This window comes from Tachypleus tridentatus, chromosome 11 (assembly GCF_004210375.1).
Source record: "Tachypleus tridentatus isolate NWPU-2018 chromosome 11, ASM421037v1, whole genome shotgun sequence".
Lineage (NCBI taxonomy): Eukaryota > Metazoa > Arthropoda > Merostomata > Xiphosura > Limulidae > Tachypleus > Tachypleus tridentatus.
This window is the reverse complement of record NC_134835.1, coordinates 11,003,244-11,023,005: the sequence shown is the minus strand read 5'-3', so window position 1 is coordinate 11,023,005 and position 19,762 is coordinate 11,003,244. Positions and strand designations below refer to the sequence as shown.

Sequence of the window (19,762 nt, the reverse complement as noted above, 5' to 3'; positions counted from 1 at the left end):
TCAAAATAAATCCCGTTCCACATCTGTAATAATTTCAGACCAATTTACCTCGTTCGCGAAACTTCGCACATTTTAATATTAAGAAAGTTCGACCTACCAATGGAAAGCTCAAGACAGTAACCATTAATTTTCCTGTTGTTGTATCGCCTCAACTTATAATACCTCTTGGAAAGGTCGTAAATCAGAATGTATATGATCTTTGATCCACGAAAAGGAAGTCAGACATGAAAAAAAAAAATAGTTTATAGTATACAAATATACTTGGAACACTCATCCAGGTTTAGTATCTGTAAATGATACTATTTAACTCCTGATTACACGTTCAATACTATTTAACTCCTTATTACACGTTCAATACTATTTAACTCCTGATTACACGTTTTCATTAGTTTGAACATATTACCAGTACACCTACCATTTATTGAGATGATTTGAATATAAATCAAAATCATCAATCTATATGTGCGTAAATAACGGAAAACTAGCTTTGTGTATACATATGTATCAAATGATAAAATCGTATAAAATGAACTAATGAAGAGATTTGGTTTTGAGATAATAATTTTCTTATACTTTACCGTTTATTTAAATATATTATTTTGAAAGTATTAGGCTGGTTGTAGTTTTGATAATGTTGGAACAAACGGTTATAAAATCAGCTTGTTAATTAAACTATATAAAACTATTTTTAGATGTTCAACTATGTACCTAATAAAATTTTCGCAATGGATTCCAAAGTTGAAGAAAAAAAATTCATGTGCGATAGATAAGGAAAAACGATATAACTGAATAAAAACATTCATTACAATTCTGCGCTCTCTCCCAAGTGGTACAGTAACATGTCTGCGGACTTGCAACGCTACAAACCGAGATTCGATACTTGTGGTAGACAGAAAACAGCCCATTATGTTGCTTTGTCCTTAACTTTAAATAAATCTTAAGTTTCTATTGACTGAATGAAACTCGAACCTTTCGTTGCCTTTAAACAAGATGCTACACATATAAATTAAACAAGATGTTACATATATAACTTAAACAAGATTCTACATATATAACTTAAACAAGATGCTACATATATAAATTAAACAAGATGCTACATATATATCTTAAAAAAGATTCTACATGTATAAATTGAAAAAGATGCTACATATATAAATTAAACAAGATGCTACATATATAACTTAAACAAGATGCTACATGTATAAATTAAACAAGATGCTACATATATAAATTAAACAAGATGCTACACATAAATTAAACAAGATGCTACATATATAAATTAAACAAGATGCTACAGATAAATTAAACAAGATGCTACATATATAACTTAAACAACATGCTACATATATAAATTAAACAAGATGCTACATATATAACTTAAAAAAAGATTCTACATATATAAATTGAAAAAGATGCTACATATATAAATTAAACAAGATGCTACCTATATAACTTAAACAAGATGCTACATGTATAAATTAAACAAGATGCTATATATATAAATTAAACAAGATGCTACACATAAATTAAACAAGATGCTACATATATAAATTAAACAAGATGCTACACATAAATTAAACAAGATGCTACATATATAAATTAAACAAGATGCTACAGATAAATTAAACAAGATGCTACATATATAACTTGAACAAGATGCTACATATATAACTTAAACAAGATGCTACATATATAAATTAAACAAGATGTTATTAATTATATAAATTAATTACTTTAGTTATTATATTAATTATTTAATAATTTGGATTTATCCTTCTTCATAAAATTCGAAAATTAAACATCTTTTCTGACGAATGTTTCAACTAACCAAAATAAAATAGCAATATTAACTGGTAATTTTTTAGCATGAAACAAAAATAATAAAAAATTCGAAATGCCTTTGAGATATGTCGGCAATAATCGTCAGTTATTCAAACATAATTTCTCAATAAAGACCTACATGTTTGCAGAGTAGACCTGTTTAATTAGATTTTTTTTACTAATATAGCATGCATTTTTAACGAGTTGCAATATTTTGCTTGAATTACTGTTAACACGTAAATCCCAGTTATTAATAAGGATATTACGGTTCATTAACCTGTTGATTTATGAACGATTGCATGTGTTGTTCCGTTTCCAGAAACATTTCCTCTCTACTAATAATGAAGGTTTAGTCTACGCCGATTTGTCTTTGCCAAATAGCGGTACAAAACCTTTCTTTAGAAAAAACACACCAACAGAGTACGCCACACTGAAGTTCAGCAAAGAAGAGGAACACGTGGACGAGAGTAAGTGACGTTAAATGTGTGGATATGTCCCGCATAGGGTGAAAAACATAAAACTGTTTTGAAATCAGTAAATAATTTTTTTTTAGGAAGCATGGAACTAAATCCTCAATTTAGTATTTACTTTTCACAACGTAAAAGAAAACGAAACGTCATAACTTGAATTCTACAAATAATTCAACACATGTGACCTCAAGTCCATGTTTGAAATAGTACTTTTCTTGGTTTATTCTCAAAAAGGCTTCCACATATTATGTTACCCAACCTCAAAGGCTCGGCATGGCCAGGTGTGTTAAGGCGTTCGACTCGTAATCTGAGGGTCGCGGGTTCGAATCTCCGTCGGACCAAACATGCCCTTACAGCCGTGAGGGCGTTATAATGTGACGGTCAATCCCACCGCAAACTCTTGGGCTACTCTTTTATCAACGAATAGTGGGATTGACCGTAGTGATGACTAGCTAGCTGCCTTCCCTCTAGTCTTACACTGCTAAATTAGGGACGGCTAGCGCAGATAGCTCTCGTGTAGCTTTGCGCGAAATTAAAAAGAAAACAAAAACAAACCGAACCTAAAAATGTAAATACTTTGTTGTTTTATATTTAATTTTCCTATATTTTCCCTCGTTTTGATGACAGACAATTATTCTGGGGGTAACAATCTAAAAACTTATCCAAAAATAATATTTGTTTACAGTAACCTCTTTTTTCGCCTCCCCTCAGTTATTCTAAGATCATACGTGAAAACCTGTATCGCGATTTATTTAAGTGATAAAAAATGTTTTTGAGACCCTGAAATATTGTGGTTTAGTATATTATAGTATGTAGATCTCAAGATAATGAGTTTTAAGAATCTAAATACTGGAATTAATGTGGCTTCAATCAATAGAGATTAGCGGATTATTTTAATATGAATAAAGGAATATTTATCGATCACTCATAATCAGAAGGTTTGTTTGTTGTTTTTTAATTTCGCGCAAAGCCACACGAGGGCTAAATGCGCTAGAGGGCATGGCCAAGCGTGTTAAGGCGTGCGACTCGTAATCTGAGGGTCGCGGGTTCGCATCCCCATCGCGCTAAACATGCTCGCCCTTTCAGCCGTGGGGGCGTTATAATGTGACGGTCAATCCCACTATTCGTTGGTAAAAGAGTAGCCCAATAGTTGGCGGTGGGTGGTGATGACTAGCTGCCTTCCCTCTAGTCTTACACTGCTAAATTAGGGACAGCTAGCACAGATAGCCCTCGAGTAGCTTTGTGCGAAATTCAAAAAAACAAACAAACAAAACAATATCAGATTTGTGTGATTTGTATTTAAATGAGAATTGCATTATTGAAAAATAAAGTTCATAATATTATGTGCCACGTGCGCTTTAAAATCATTGATGAAAATTAAAAGAGAGAACCATTATCGCACTGAATGAATTACTTTTATTAACAAGTTTATAGAGGGCGAAATATTTAAAGATTGATACATTAAACTATTAGTTTTTCGTTATGAATATTTACTTTTTTATGTTACCGGATATTATTGTCTGCACAAAATAATGAGGCAAATTTGCATATTGAACTCTTTAGATTAAAGATATAAAATGTTTTATGACACATGCAGAAACAAAGCGAGCTTCCCCTGAAGATTAATTGAAATCTAACGTTCTCTTGCTGTGAGTGAATGTTCGATCTCTCAAGTTACTGTCTCCTATTATTAACGTCTACGAATTCATTATAATACGCTGTCCAGAAGATTATGAATTTTAAACTGGAGTTGAAATTAAAATTGTCTTTTGAAGTGAAGAAAAAATATTTAAATAACTTATTTTTTAGTTTTATAATTGATATTATTGGTGAGAGAATAATTTTGCTTTAGCGTTTAGCGGTTTTATTTTCGTTATATATAAATATTTGTTTTTTAATGACTCGCCGACCCTTAAATGTTAGGCCTAAATATATGAAGCTATGCTATCTATTTAATGTAAAATGTAGGGTATTATTTTTATTAATGAATACTAACAACCAGATAGATTCTAATGTTCTTTATTTTTTCCTATACTAAATTCAGTAGAGTTAAAATATTGATTAGTCTTAACTTGATATTGAGCCAACAAATTCCACTGTTTTTCTGTTATCTTATTTTTTTACCACTACTTTATTCACTATGTCCTGTTTGAACTTGTTAATTTATTTCACACGATTGTTTTTAGTTTTTAAACGGTTGCATTAAACTTAATGACTGAGGTATTTTAATGTCCGTTTCCTCGTACATTTACTGTTATGACTATATCTGAATGAAGTGACAGCTATAACTTTCGTGTTAATTATCTTCCTACTCTTTTGTGGCCTAGCAGGGTCAGGTGTAACCACTCGTACTCTGAGAATCGCGGGTTCGAATCCACGTTATACCAAGAATGCTCGCCATTTCAGCTGTGGGGAGTTATGATGTTACAGTCAATCCCATTATTTGTTGGTAGAGGAGTAGCTCAAGAGTTGGCGGTGATGACTAGCTGCTTTACCTCTGATCTTACACTGCTCAATTAGGGACAGCTAGTCGTTGTGTAGCTTTGCGCAAAACTAAAAACAAACAAACAATTTATATATAATTTTCGTAGTAAAGTAAATCAATGTGTTTCTGTAATTTTATTGTCATGTCTATAGAATGCCTAAATATAATTTTAAACCAATCACTAATTTTTTTACACTAATACCAGATACTAATTAATGTGTGTCATGTGCTTATTCTTCTGATTTGTTCTCGTCTTTAGGACAGCAAATAAAAATATTTATGTGTAGAGATTAAGATTTAAACCTGGATCACTGCTCGTGAGATTTAAACCTGGATCACCCTCGTAAGATTTAAACTTGGATCACCCTCGTAAGATTTAAACTTGGATCACCCTCGTGAAATTTAAACTTGGATCACCCTCGTGAGATTTAAACCTGGATACCCTCGTGAGATTTAAACCTGAATCACCCTCGTAAGATTTAAGCCTGGATCACCATCGTGAGATTTAAACCTGGATCACCCTCGTGAGATTTAAACCTGGATCACTCTCGTGAGATTTAAACCTGGATCACCCTCGTGAGATTTAAACCTGGATCACCCTCGTGAGATTTAAACCTGGATCTCCCTCGTAAGATTTAAACCTGGATCACCCTCGTTACAGTTAGGATCAACTGGCTGTTTGAGTGGTTTCCGTTCTTCTAGATATTTTTATTTCTTTGACGTATTTACAGATATAATTGTCTTAGATTTAACACAAAGCAACTCGAGGACTAGCTGTTCTAGCCTACCATAATTCTGAAGTGATAGACTAGAAGGAAGGAAGCCACTAATTTTAGGCTAGAAGGGTTGAAAGGACCAGTATGTTCGGTGACGAGATTCGAACCCACTACCCTTATAAAAGGGTATAATAATAATTTAAAACCCAGTTTTCATTCGTTCATTACGTCTAAATAAACGGCCATACAATGAAATGGAAAGATACGAAAATAATAGGATACGAACCACACATAAGAACTCATCCAAATGATAATACGATTAGCCAACCTAGTTTAAAAGTCAGCAAGTATTGGATATCCTTCCCGGTCTTATCTATATCATGTTGGTAACACAGTACAAACATTTCTTTCTTCAAAAAGAGATGATTTATGTTTTCAGTGTCTGCCATCCGCGAAATATTTGCGGTATTTTTCATGCCTTTCTTTTGAATTTTTGTAATTATATCATTTTTTCACACGGAATTTTAGCTACAGCTTCTTGCAGGTATTATGTGTTAGTTCAATAAACTCTGGTATGTTTGAAAAACGTTTACACGGTCTGACAAACAAATACGCGTAGAGATAAGTTTATTTGAAAAAAGTACAAGCAGCTAATAAGCGTTTATGGCAGTCTATGAAATAAATCGAAGCTGCGTTATTACAAAGTAAGTAAACGTAAAATTGTAATGACGGCAAACTTAGCTTATTTACAGAAACGCCTGAATACGTGTTTGCAGATTCTGCACTTGTATTTTAAATCTAAATAAGTCGAGGGAACCAGTTGCAATTATGTTAGTTTAATGTTAAGCTTTGAGCAATTACACGCGGAGTAAACGGGTTACAAATTAGAGTTAAAATAAAAGGCACTTGAATCCAGTCGTCACGTGATGACAAATACATAATTACATCATGCAGCACACTCGTTACATTGAGCACTCAATCTAAGCAAAGAACAAGTAAAGTAAATTTGGATGGAAAAACCAACGTATAATCTGGAGTTCCCTGACAAAGGTCTTTCGAACAATATCAGATTTGTAGCGTTTGATCGAGGAACGAATGAGAGAATTTCCGGAGTGACAAACATATCATTTATATAAATAAGTGTTATAAATCATTCCTATTAGGTTGATATTCTAGTTCATATTGCCGCTGTAACTCTTAACAACGTTAATGGAGTTAATAAATAAATGTTCACACATGAACTACTTCAGATAAACATCTTCTTGAGCGGTGGATTTCGGTTTCTTAAATTCAGGAGACGTTTGACAGGAGAGAATTCCTTGAAAACCCCGATCTAACTCCATAGTAATCTATCAAGGAATGAGCCCGGAACAGATCTACCAAAATACTAGAGCTTAGACCAGGGGTTCCCAACCGGTGGGTCACGAAGCCTTGGCAGGGGGGTCGCAAAGCTTTGGCAGGGTAGTCGCGTAGCCTTGTCAGGGGAGTCGCGTAGCCTTGTTAGAAGTAGCTTGGGATAACATTAACTTTATTTAATCAATTACATTTTCATGCTCTTACATTTTTTTTGTTTCGGTGCAAAGCAAAACGTGTGCTACGTTAGTTCAATGTCATTAGGTGATATTATGGGTGTATGTATGCGTGCCTGTGAGTGAATGTGCCTGTGTGAATGTGTATGTGTCTGCAACTGTATGTATGTGTGTACCAGTGAGTAGCAAGTATGTGAGTGCATGCGCATGTACGTATGCTTGTGTGTCTGTTTAGCTGTGATTAAGTGTGTGTGTGCTCGCTGTCGACACGTGAGTCACATGTCCGTTGCTGATTGGTGGATGACGCGACTGGCCACGCTCCCTTCCCTCCCAATACTTACCCCATCATTACTCTACCTGTCGACACGTGAGTCACATGTCCGTTGCTGATTGGTGGGTGACAAATCGCGCGACTGGCCACGCTCCCTTCCCTCCCAATACTTACCCCATCATTACTCTACCTGCACCCCCCACAAGTAGTCAGTGTAAGATCTACAGTTGCCAAAGCGTTCATTATTCAACATTTTTATTTTATTTTAACAAGGAGATATGTAAGCAGTAGAGGTGAGTTGTGTCCATGGCTAAACGGCTCAGGTACTCAGAATGCTACCTCAACATTGGCTTCACCACTGTGCTCGCCAACGACGGCATCGAGAAACCACAGTGTGTTTTGTGCCATGCTGTCCTGAGTGCAGAGTCAATGAAACCATCAAAACTCAAGCGTCATCTCGAGACGAAACATCCAGAACACGCAAAGAAGGGTTTGGATTTCTTCAAACGGCATGAACGGTGTCTTAACAGCCAAAGAATCGATAGAAGTGGGTCGTTTCAGCAGCAGAGTGCAGCCGTAGTGGAAGCTTCATATGAGATTGCATTCGAAATTGCTAAACAAAAAAAGTCTCACACGATTGGAGAAACACTTCTTAAACCCTGCATGATGAAAGCAGTAAATCTTATTCTTGGAGAAGCCAGTGCAAAGAAGATGCAGCAAGTATCCCTGTCAAATAATACTATACAGAGGCTCATTTCTAAAATGTCTATGGATGTGAAGGAACAGGTTTTGACTGAAATCAAGGGTTCCCCTTTGTTCTCCTTTCAGCTCGACGAGTCAACAGATGTAAGTTCATGTTCTCAGTTGCTTGTCTTCGTGTGATACATTAATTCAGGTGACATCAAAGACGAATTCTTATTCTGCAGTGCACTTGAAACCACAACAACAGCTGATGATGTCATGGAAAAAGTTTCAACTTTTTTTCAAGACGAAGATCTTCAATGGGAAAACGTGTGTGGGGTTTTTACGGATAAGGCACCGGCTATGCTGGGATCGAAATCAGGATTCCAGTCGAGAGTGAAAAAGCTAGCACCTCAAGCAAAGGGCATCCACTGCATGATTCACCGATATGCTCTCGCCAGTAAGACTCTCCCTGCCTCTCTGCAGGAAGTGCTTGAATCTGTAATTAAAATTGTAAATTATGTGAAGACTCAAGCACTCAACACTCGCCTATTCAAAGAACTATGCAAAGACATGAATGCTGACCACGAAGTCTTTCTCTTCTACACAGCAGTACGTTGGTTATCGAAAGGAAACGTTATTAATCGTGTTTTTGAAATAAAAGATGAAATAAAGCTATTCCTGGAGACTCAAGAAAGGAAAGATCTTGTAGCTCACTTCGAAGATGAAGCATGGAACAAAAGGGTTGCGTACCTAGCCGACATTTTTGACCAGCTGAACAAGCTCAATTTGAAGCTTCAAGGAAGGGAAACACATGTTCTCCTTTTTCAAGATAGTCTTCGGGCCTTTGTTTCCAAACTGCAGAACTGGCGTCGGAAAACCAATCTTGGAAACATCGCTATGTTTGAAAAACTTTGTGGAGTGACGGATGAGTCTCAGATCCAACTGGATCAGTTCCTCAAGGATGAGATTACCGAACATCTTCAGTCTCTAGAAAGGAAGTCGAGCGTTACTTCCCTGAGCTATCACAGGAACAGGAGGCCCTGGTAAGGAACCCATTTTGTACTGAACTTGATGTATCCAGCATCCCAGATGATATCCAAGATGAATTTCTGGATCTAAGGAATGACTCTTCAGCTCGTGATATCTTCAAGGTGAAATCCGTGACTCAGTTCTGGTGCGCTATGTATCAGTCATACTCCAAAGTCAGCATCATAGCTTTACGTGTCCTTGTTCCATTTGCTTCTACCTACTTGTGTAGGGCAGGATTTTCCACTCTTGTCAATATAAAAACAAAGAATAGGAACAGATTGGATGTTGGAGATGACATGAGACTGGTTCTAACAAACGGTCGGCCACGAATTTCAAAGCTTGCTGCTGAAATGCAACATCAGGCATCTCACTAGCTGGGTTGGATAGCTGTTCAAACCTATGTTAATATTATTTTAAGAAATGTATGTTCTTTTTGTGAATTCAGGTTGGACCAATGTGATTTAATTTGCTAATAAGTAATTACAGAATTTTAAATATTTTTTTAGATGTTTCTTTCCCTCTCCTTCACAGAAAATAAAAGAAAAATTAAGTTGCTGATAGTAAGCCCTAAGTAGGGGGTCAAATGGGTTTCAAACTTTTAGGTAAGGGGTCGCGAGTGCCAAAAGGTTGGGAACCCCTGGCTTAGACTATATATTTTAAATCATATATCTACATAAAGATTGAGGTGTTTTTAAGGGCACTTCAGAGCTCCTTGTGAATCTTCTATTGAGGACGAGTGTTCTAGAGTATCATATACCAGAAGTAACAGAACTAAGGTATGCTATTGTGCAGAATGGTTGCTAATATATTAAATCTATTAAAGTTATGTCTTATGCCAAACGTATAATTTCGGAAACTTAGTCTGCATTACGGTCCCCACTAACCGTAATTAGGAAGCTTTAAAAACATTTTAGCCCCTGTTAGTACAGCGGTAACAACAGATTTACAACGCTAAAATCAGGGGCTCAATTCCTCTCGGTGGGCTCAGCAGATAGCCCGATGTGGCGTTGTTATAAGAAAAAGACAAACATACATAATCATTTTTAGATACTTCTAGAAATAACCTAACAGGTATAATCACTACTAAATTACGATTGTTTAAATGTAGTTAAAATTAATTGAAATATTGCATTAAACACGATCGTACATAAACTAGTAAACTACAAAAATGGTTAAACGAATTTTTGTTACCGGCTGTTGTATCTATCAAATAATATTATATATGTCAGAGAAGTCTTAACTTATGAGGTCTAGTTTTCTTATAAAAATTAATCAGATAAATATAAGTTAACGTGAGATAATACTGAGTTTAAAAGTTAATTTAAGACGAAGAATAAGTTTGCCTAAGGAGGGCAAAATTTATAAACTATAAGATATAAATTATCCTTCAATTAAAATTATATTTTATAAAGTATCCAACAGCTTAACAGATATCGTGAAGTTTATTTTACATTCCAACGAAAATTATTCGGAAAGCGATCGGCATGGCCAGGTGGGTTAAGGTGTGCGACTCATAATCTGAGGGTCGCACCAAACATGCTCGCCCTTTCAGCCGTGGGGACGTTATAATGTGACGGTCAATCCCACTATTCGTTGGTGAAAGAGTAGCCCAAGAGTTGGCGGTGTGTGGTGATGCCTAGCTGCCTTCCCTCTGGTCTTACACTACTAAATTAGGGACGGCTAGCAAAGATAGCCCTCGTGTAGCCTTGTGCTAAATTCAAAAACAAAGAAACAAACAGAAAGCAATCAACAAGCACAACGTATATTTACGATCGGTTACAATGTACATAAAACGAGTAAAGAATACAAAAGGAAATGGACATGGTTGTTTATACATCCTTTAGGATTTTATACTGTAATTAGATCACACTGTTAAAAATATCCGGTTCTAGAATATCTAAATATGCTCACCTTTTGATAAACTTACCTTCCAGGATTATTCATTACTTTGTGGTCAGAATGAAACTTATGAGATGTTATTTTCTTGTAAATTATAATTGTTAGTTCTTGGTATATAACCATGATTGGTTACTTGGCTTGTGTCATCATAGCCCTTGAAGTATTCACAGATGTAGATTCAAGTAATGACATGCTCCACTTTTGAGTTTTGTTAGCTATAATATATTCAGAATTTAAGAAACAACAACAACATAATTTTATATTAATAGTTTAGAATATAAATTTAGGAGAAGTTAAATTTCCGAAGAAAGTCCTTCGAGATGTTATTGGATTTATGGCCGATGGCACCTGACCGATGATTCTATGTATTTCAATCAGATTTACCTTTCATGTCTATTGATATTCCAAGTTCCTACTAATTTGTTTGTTCGATAAAGTTATTTCGTTAATTTATAAGTTGCTTCTCTTGTTCTGGTACCAACGTTATGTGAATCGAGGTTGTCTCAGTGAATATTGCCATTAGGTGTCGGGTTTACGTTATAAGTGATGAATAATACCCAGAGAATGAGTGTTATTTTTATGTACTTCTTTTAAATTATGTACATATGGTCCAATTTTCGCTAGTAACTTGTATTTCTGTTACGCTTACACAAGGAAGATAATCCTATGAAGCAGTGATTGTATGATTGATAATACATATACTAATAACACTATGTAACACAAATTTTGTTCCTGGATAGTATGTGTTATTTCTTAATAACTTATGTTCTAAAATACAGAAAATGGTCATTATTCCCTTCAAACTTTGCTATTGTGACTTGAATAATGAAATTTAGAAATCAACCTATTTTCTATGTAAAAAACGGGCAAATGTACACATTTTCGTTCACATAAGGTCTGAATAAAACAACATATGAATCAAGATTTACATGTATTTATACTCAAGTTATACAGAAATGTTTAGAAGTGATCAGTTTTTCGAGATTTGCGACTGTAATGTAAATCACTTTCACGTATCAGCCCCCAAATATAGTCTCACATCAAGTTTTCGTTATACGCTCCCAGGTCACAAAAGCAAAGTTTAAAGAGAAAAATAAGTATTTTCCATTTACTTTATGCATAAGCAATTAAGAAATAACACTTTCTGTCCAGGAACAAGTAAAAGTAAACATTTTGTTACATAGTGTAATATTAAAGTCAAGAGACTGAACCATTTTGGCAGGTTTGAATAAGTTTACAGTTTAAAAAAGAAATAGAAAACTCTTTTTTTTTTTTACTTTAAAGCGAACAATTTCAGAAAGATCAACCTAAAATAGAACTGGTGTTATATATTACATGCGCTGTTGCCTCGTGTTGTTGAATGTTACATCACATTATATTGTTAACGTATTATTTAAATAATAATATCTCTTCACGTGCTTCATTACTAAGTTATTATTTATTTCATTCGTGATTGTTTATTGATATATGTTTATCTGTTTACTTTCCCCAGCCTTTCAGACCAGACATAAGTGACGACATGCTATACGCTGACATGTATGATGACGTCAAATTGGGGAAGGTTCCGGATCCTCGGATGAAGCCTCCACTGCCCCCAAAAGGCATCGGAAAGGAACCCAAGGAACCACCTCTTCCACCAAAGACAAAAAAGAAGTCTACTACGTAAAAGTTACGAGTTGAATACCTTCTACCTTACAATGACGGGCCTTGTAGCTGTGGTTGTAGACCTATCTGTCGGCGCATATCGACACTTTAAAAGACGACCTGTTGCTAAACTATGTTGGTGATGTTAATCTGTTCCAGAGAAAACTGTGGTGTAAAACTATGTAGAAATATCTATGAAACTACATGAAATCAGTGTGATTTTAGTCGTGACTTTGTTTGTTTTTGAATGACTTGTTTTGTGCTAACTTCGCTATTGAGAAACATAAGCGTTTAATTCTATAGCCTCAAAAATGTGTTTAGTTAGTGTGAATAAATAATTCTTTTAACAATGTAAATGCGATAACTATTGTTGTGAAAATATATGTATGCATATCAAAAATTAGGATTAACTGTATTGCACGCAAATGTTTTATTTTCGCTCTGATAGAGAGAGAAGTATTACAAACAGGTATCAATAGAGGGCTCTCTTTTGATGTGAAAGACCGAAGTGAATCATTTGTCTGCGTTAGTTTTGATAGACCAAAGTACTGGTACAAAATTAGTAGTTGTAACTTAGACATTGAACCTTTTTGGTGAACTGGTGTATTTATACACAGAAACAGATTAAAGACATTGAACCTTTTTGGTGAACTGGTGTATTTATACACAGAAACAGATTAAAGACATTGAACCTTTTTGGTGAACTGGTGTATTTATACACAGAAACAGATTAAAGACATTGAACCTTTTTGGTGAACTGGTGTATTTATACACAGAAACAGATTAAAGACATTGAACCTTTTTGGTGAACTGGTGTATTTATACACAGAAACAGATTAAAGACATTGAACCTTTTTGGTGAACTGGTGTATTTATACACAGAAACAGATTAAAGACATTGAACCTTTTTGGTGAACTGGTGTATTTATACACAGAAACAGATTAAAGACATTGAACCTTTTGGTGAACTGGTGTATTTATACACAGAAACAGATTAAAGACATTGAACCTTTTGGTGAACTGGTGTATTTATACACAGAAACAGATTAAAGACATTGAACCTTTTGGTGAACTGGTGTATTTATACACAGAAACAGATTAAAGACATTGAACCTTTTTGGTGAACTGGTGTATTTATACACAGAAACATCTAATCACTACTGGCAGTACAAATTTTTCGTTTCTGTTCTTTATCTCCTAAATATGTCTTTGGAACAACTAGTTGAAATATTGTTTGGTTTGTTATACATTAGATACTTTATAAAGCGCTTATATATTGAAATTTAGAAGTTCAATATTACATTAGATATTCGTTTTATACTGTGGTCAACTGACTGTCTTGAACTTACAAAGGAAGTAGGTAATAGTTCTGGTATTTGAGTTTGTTGAGGAAGGATATTTCGGTATACATTGTCACTAGGCGGTTAACGTTTTATAATACCTCTATAGGAGTTGTTTGTTTTTTTTTTCCTCTTGGAACACGTATTCTTTACCCCAGAGTTTTTGTGTTGTACGTATGCTGTTAATCAGTCTGTTACATCTTAAAAAAACGTGTTATTTAAAAGAGTGGTTTGTTTTATAATGGAGATGTTGGAGATGGCCATCATTTTGTTTCGGATACGCAGGGAACAGGTTGAAATTAGTCAATAGTAGTAAATTAAGTGAAATGTAAATACATATATTATAATTGTTGAATGTATTGGTTTTATTAGTGCAAAAAACTAACACAGTTTTAAATATAATATCTTTACTTTTGTGAAGAACTGTGATGTATTTTTAACGTTAGATTTTAAATAAACTTTGTTGATTAAAATAGGGTTAACAAATCTCAGCGATACCCTAACCGAAGTAATAGGTACATTTCAGAAAATGCAATTATTTACCAAATGGAAAATGTTTAACACTTATTTGTGATAAATTTGTAATTGACTGTAAGATGGTAGAAATTCGATAATATAAATTTGATTATTTGTACCGTTTTTTTTGTTTTTTTTTCCATTATACTGGTTTTCACTTGTCTCTATAAAAACAAAACTCACAAGCTTGTGTACACTTTTATCCGGTAGATGGCGCACGAAATCATTTGAGTCCTTTTTCAACCATCTTGTGTAATACGAGTTCAAACGTGTAAAGCCTGCAATATTCTCATTGTTGTGTGTGTGTATGAGTGTGCTACATACATATTACAGAAGCGCCCACTAAGTTTAACTTGATACTTCTGCAAAATACCCACGAAAACTCATAAAATTTAATAGTGAAAACGTTTTCGTTGTCCTTGGTTCGTATAGAACTGTAAATGTTCAAAGTTTTGCTATAATTATGAACTTTAAAATTATCTTACTTTAAACAGGGTCGAATATAAAAATATATTATTTCTTGTTTCAATAAAAGCTTCCTAAGTGAAAGAAGTTTATACTATTTGTTATATTGTCCATTTTAGAGACACCATTAATTCAGCAGTGTTTACTAAAATCTAGTTGGTGTGTGCTACTACCAAGATGATTACCAGTTTGAAAGCCAATTTCTGATAAAACACAAGTGTAAAATATTGTAAGTGTTAATGCAATAGGCGTATAATAAAGATTTTAAGCTTTTTTTTTGGCATGATTTTGATGTGTTAACACATACAACATGAAAAGACAGCCACTCATATTTATTACAAATGTAGTTTCAAATCTTTCGTGTATTTTTATTTCTAAACCGAAAACAGCCCATTTTCTGTGTAAAGTAATTAGTTATAAAATATAACTAATATAAATATTTTATAAATATAATTTTAAAACTTGGCCAAGCACGTGTCTATTAGTAAGTACGATCAAAATGTGAATTTTAAAGTTCAGGGGTCACGTTCTGTTGCTTTAAAATGTGCTCCACATTTCGGGAATATGGAAGAGTTATAAGAATGACAGACAATTTCTACTATCAGTCAAAAGTAGTAAAATAGTTGGCGATTAGTGTTTTTGTCTGGATACATTTCTCCTAGTTCATAGGCTCAAAATTGGTAATTGTTATGCGCAGATAGCTTTTGTGTGGCTTTTTAGCGCGAATACTCTAAAATAAATAAATCTAACCACTCATATAAGCAGATTAGTCGTTAGTTCATGGTTTCTCGTTAGCAATGTTTCTAATTTTTTCTTATAAATACAAATTAAGTTTCTAGTGAAAACGTAGCTATTATGCTAAATGTGAAGTACAGTTTTGATAATTTGTTGGCAGGAACTCTGTCTACTACTTGAGATAAATGAAACTCAGGTACTTACAGTTAGGTTGTAGCGATCAATTATCTAGCGTTATCATGATTACTGTAACTTTTGCAACAACCTAAGCCTAATTATTAATTAGTAACATTTTTATGCCTATATACTAATTACTAATTAATTTATCGTTCTTTATCGAAAACTCTCGCTATATTTATATATATATATGAAACTCACGTTACTTCACGTATTCCATGGTGAGTGAACAGTAAGTCTGAGAACTAACAACATTGAAATATAGGTTTCTATTCCTGCTGTGGGCAGAGAGCAATGATAACCTGTTCTATAGCTATGTGCTAAGCTACACGCAGTTTTTCACGTAACTGTTACCAATGCACGCATTAAAGTAAACCAACAGATATGGATAAATGCACCAACTAATTTAAAATATAGTATCTTTATGTTTGTGAGTAACATAAACCGACAGGTATGGATAAATGCACCAACGATACATCAAACCACCCTAACAGTATAAAAACAAACGTCATAAACCCACAGAGATGCCCCCCCCCAGTGGTTCATAGATATTTCTGCTGACTTACAACGCTAAAAACCTGGTTTCGATACCCGTGGTGGGCAGAGCACAAATAGTTCATTGTGTAGCTTTGTGCTTAATTCAAAACACCACCACCACAGATATGAATAAATGCACAAACAATACATCAAACCACCCTTACAGTATGAAAATGAACTTTATGAACTATCTCTTTTCAAGAAGAAACAAAATATTTAAAACTAAAGAATATAAAATGAAAGAAACTAGCCCATATTTTTTTTTTTTTTGACAACGGATACCAGAATATAACACATAGCCATATAACGTATATATACACGTACATATTCCCTCTGTCAGAGATGTCTGGAAGCGTACACAGGATATACAATATCCTAAAGTCAGAATACTGTTCTAAAACCATAATATAATAGGATCCAGTTAGTACACTAAAGAATTTAGAATAAAGTAGAAAAAGAACGTTCACTTTTAATGTAGATTCCAATACTGAAAATATTCCGATGGAGTGAAGAGCGAAAGAGATTACCATCGATAAGATATAGGAGCTGTCTGAAGACGGCAACAGATTACGATAAAAAAACAACAGAATCTGTCTGAAGAAAACAGCATATTGGAATTAAGAAAATACATAATCTATATGAATATGGCAACAGATTAGGATGAAGAATTTACACCATCTATCTGCAGACGGCAACAAATTGGGGTCAAGTATACATGGGATATCTCTGAAGATGGTAGGATAGGGTCAAGAAGGCATTGGTAGGATAGGGTCAAGAAGGCATAGGATCTACTTGATGACGGATAAAAATTAACATTAAGAATACATAAGACTTATCTAAAGACTGTAAATGAAAACTTCCACGAGCTATTTTTCATTGTTACTCGGGTTTGCTGTCTCTACGTGGATTTTCTCGACAATGTTTTAACAATGGACGATCACCACAGTAGATTTATTTACTCAGACTATGATGGGTTTTTTTCCCACTATTTCTTATACTTAATTGAAATTATAAGCGCACATTCCATATTTATTAGCATATAGGTATTGATATTTATAAATAGTTCTTGTTAATGTAACAGTTGTAATTGTTGTCGGTAACTAGCGAGTTACACTAAATGTGTCACTGTCTTCCACTTGGCATTCATTACTTCTGTCGCTTTATTCTAGGAAAGACTTGCTCACAATAAGCTGTTGAATAATATGCATCTGCGTCATGTAGGGTGTGTTGGGTGTTTTTCTTATAGCAAAGCCACAAAGAGCTATCTGCTCAGCCCACCGAGGGGAATCGAACCCGTGATTTTAGCGTTGTAAATCCGGAGACATACCGCTGTGCGTCATGTAGGCCTAACATGGTAAGCAAGTTGTTGCATCTGTTTACAATACACTTTGCTTTAATCCCAGAATAAATATTCCATTATGAAAAGATTGCTTTATTGCTGCTCATAATTTGTTACATTACACTAGGACACTGATGGAAGCTGATCTTTAAATCTGTGATGATACAATCTATGCTTTAAACTACTTATCACTTTTTTTTGGATATCAGTACATGTTTTTATTTATTTCTGTACATTTATAATTTATTTTGAATAAGTTCAGTGTGGTTGTTGTGACGGGGGTGGACCAGTAAACTGGTTGAAACACTGAACATTTAACTGAATGCATATGCACGTATGTGATATAAACTGGATTCTTCATAAATGGACACGAATAAACTTAAGAATTAGTGAAAAACAGTTGATTTGTAAAGGATAAAATAGGAATCGTCACAATATAATGTGAAGCCTACAACCAAGAACTCTAAAAAGTTATATTGTGAAGCCTACAACAAAGGACTCTAAAAAGTCATATTGTTAAGCCTACAACCAAGGACTCTAAAAAGTTATATTGTGAAGCCTACAACCAAGAACTCTAAAAAAGTTATATTGTGAAGCCTACAACCAAGGACTCTAAAAAGTCATATTGTTAAGCCTTCAACCAAGGACTCTAAAAAGTTATATTGTGAAGCCTGCAACCAAGGATTCTAAAAAGTTATATTGCGAAGCCTACAACCAAGAACTCTAAAAAAGTCATATTGTTAAGCCTACAACCAAGGACTCTAAAAAGTTATATTGTGAAGCCTACAACCAAGGACTCTAAGAAAGTAAACAAATAGGATTAGAAATAGTGTCTACATTATTTTATCAAGATAGAAATCCATATTTCAAAATCACTAAAATTGATAAGTACTGTAATATGTTACATCTTTACAAAGAGTAAGACAAGATAATACATCAACTGATTTCTACTTAGTGGCCAATCGTGTTAAGGCGTGCGACTCGTAATTCGCGGATTCGCATCCTCGTCGCGCCAAACATACTCGCTCTTTCAGTCGTGCAGGCGTTATAATGTGACGGTCAATCCCACTATTCGTTGGTAAAAGAGTAGCCCAAGAGTTGGCGGTGTGTGGTGATGACTAACTGCCTTCCCTCTAGTATTACACTGATAAATTAGGGACGGCTAGCACAAACAGCCCTCGAGTAGCTTTGTGCGAAATTAACAAAAAAACAAATTCTATTTAGTAACAAAACGAAGCTTTCTTTACTGGATAAGTAGGAGTTTTAAGATATTAATAATAAATATTCTTATTCATGAAATGTTAGTTTTAAAAATAGCTTCAATTATGTGTAAACATTGTTACTTACCTTGTATTTCAACCGTAATATGTTAAGTTTGTTGAAGTTAAAAAAGTTAAATAAAAATAATCGAAATTCTGTCGACCAGAGTCAAACCCGATCAGATGACTCTGAAAGATTAAAATGGTTAAAGCACGTTAACTTAAGCTTGTCTAGTGACATCGTCTTCACTTCCTTGTTTACTGAAAAGAAATGTTAACTTTTATTTAAATGCATCTTTAACTTTTCTACAGTGATTTCTGAATGCAAGTAACAGATTATGTACATGGGTGTTTGTAGAATATATTCATTACATTGTTTTACACACTAGAATACATTAAAGCATTTACAAGTCGTCGAATAAATTACGTTTAAATTTAGTATAACAAAGGAATTATGCAATAATAACTTTAATAAAGCTATCTGATTACTCTACAATACTGAACAAGAGTGAATTGGTTAATCATACTTACAAAGGTGTGTTTTTTATTCTGTGCTCAGAATTAAAACTCTATAAACGTAAAGTGAAATATGATATAGAAACACAAAGTATTCATTGCACATTCTAAGAACGATTTATATATATACGTAGTGTTTTGACACAAGCTCTGTCACTCCATGACACACAAATATACATATGTTTATTTGTTATGTTCATGACATATGTTTATTTGTTATGTTCATGACATATGTTTATTTGTTATGTTCATGACATATGTTTATTTGTTATGTTCATGACATATGTTTATTTGTTATGTTCATGACATATGTTTATTTGTTATGTTCAT

The 19,762-nt window shown here is 34.0% G+C and overlaps 1 protein-coding gene across 5 annotated transcripts in view; it reads left to right on the top strand.

The window, feature by feature from the left end:
* Positions 1–15,143, top strand: part of LOC143231669 (hemicentin-1-like) — a 180,556-nt gene extending 165,413 nt beyond the window's left edge. For 4 of the 5 annotated variants that reach the window (XR_013017105.1, XM_076466243.1, XM_076466245.1 and 1 more), the window contains one exon: positions 12,397–15,143. Coding sequence is in view for 4 of the 5 variants with exons in the window: in XM_076466243.1 (XP_076322358.1) it covers positions 12,397–12,570 (174 nt within the window). In the remaining variant the exon portion in view is untranslated. Of the gene's footprint in view, positions 1–2,140; positions 2,289–12,396 lie in introns of all 5 variants that reach the window. The other variant, XM_076466244.1, reaches the window with a different exon arrangement.
* Positions 15,144–19,762: the final 4,619 nt, after the last annotated feature.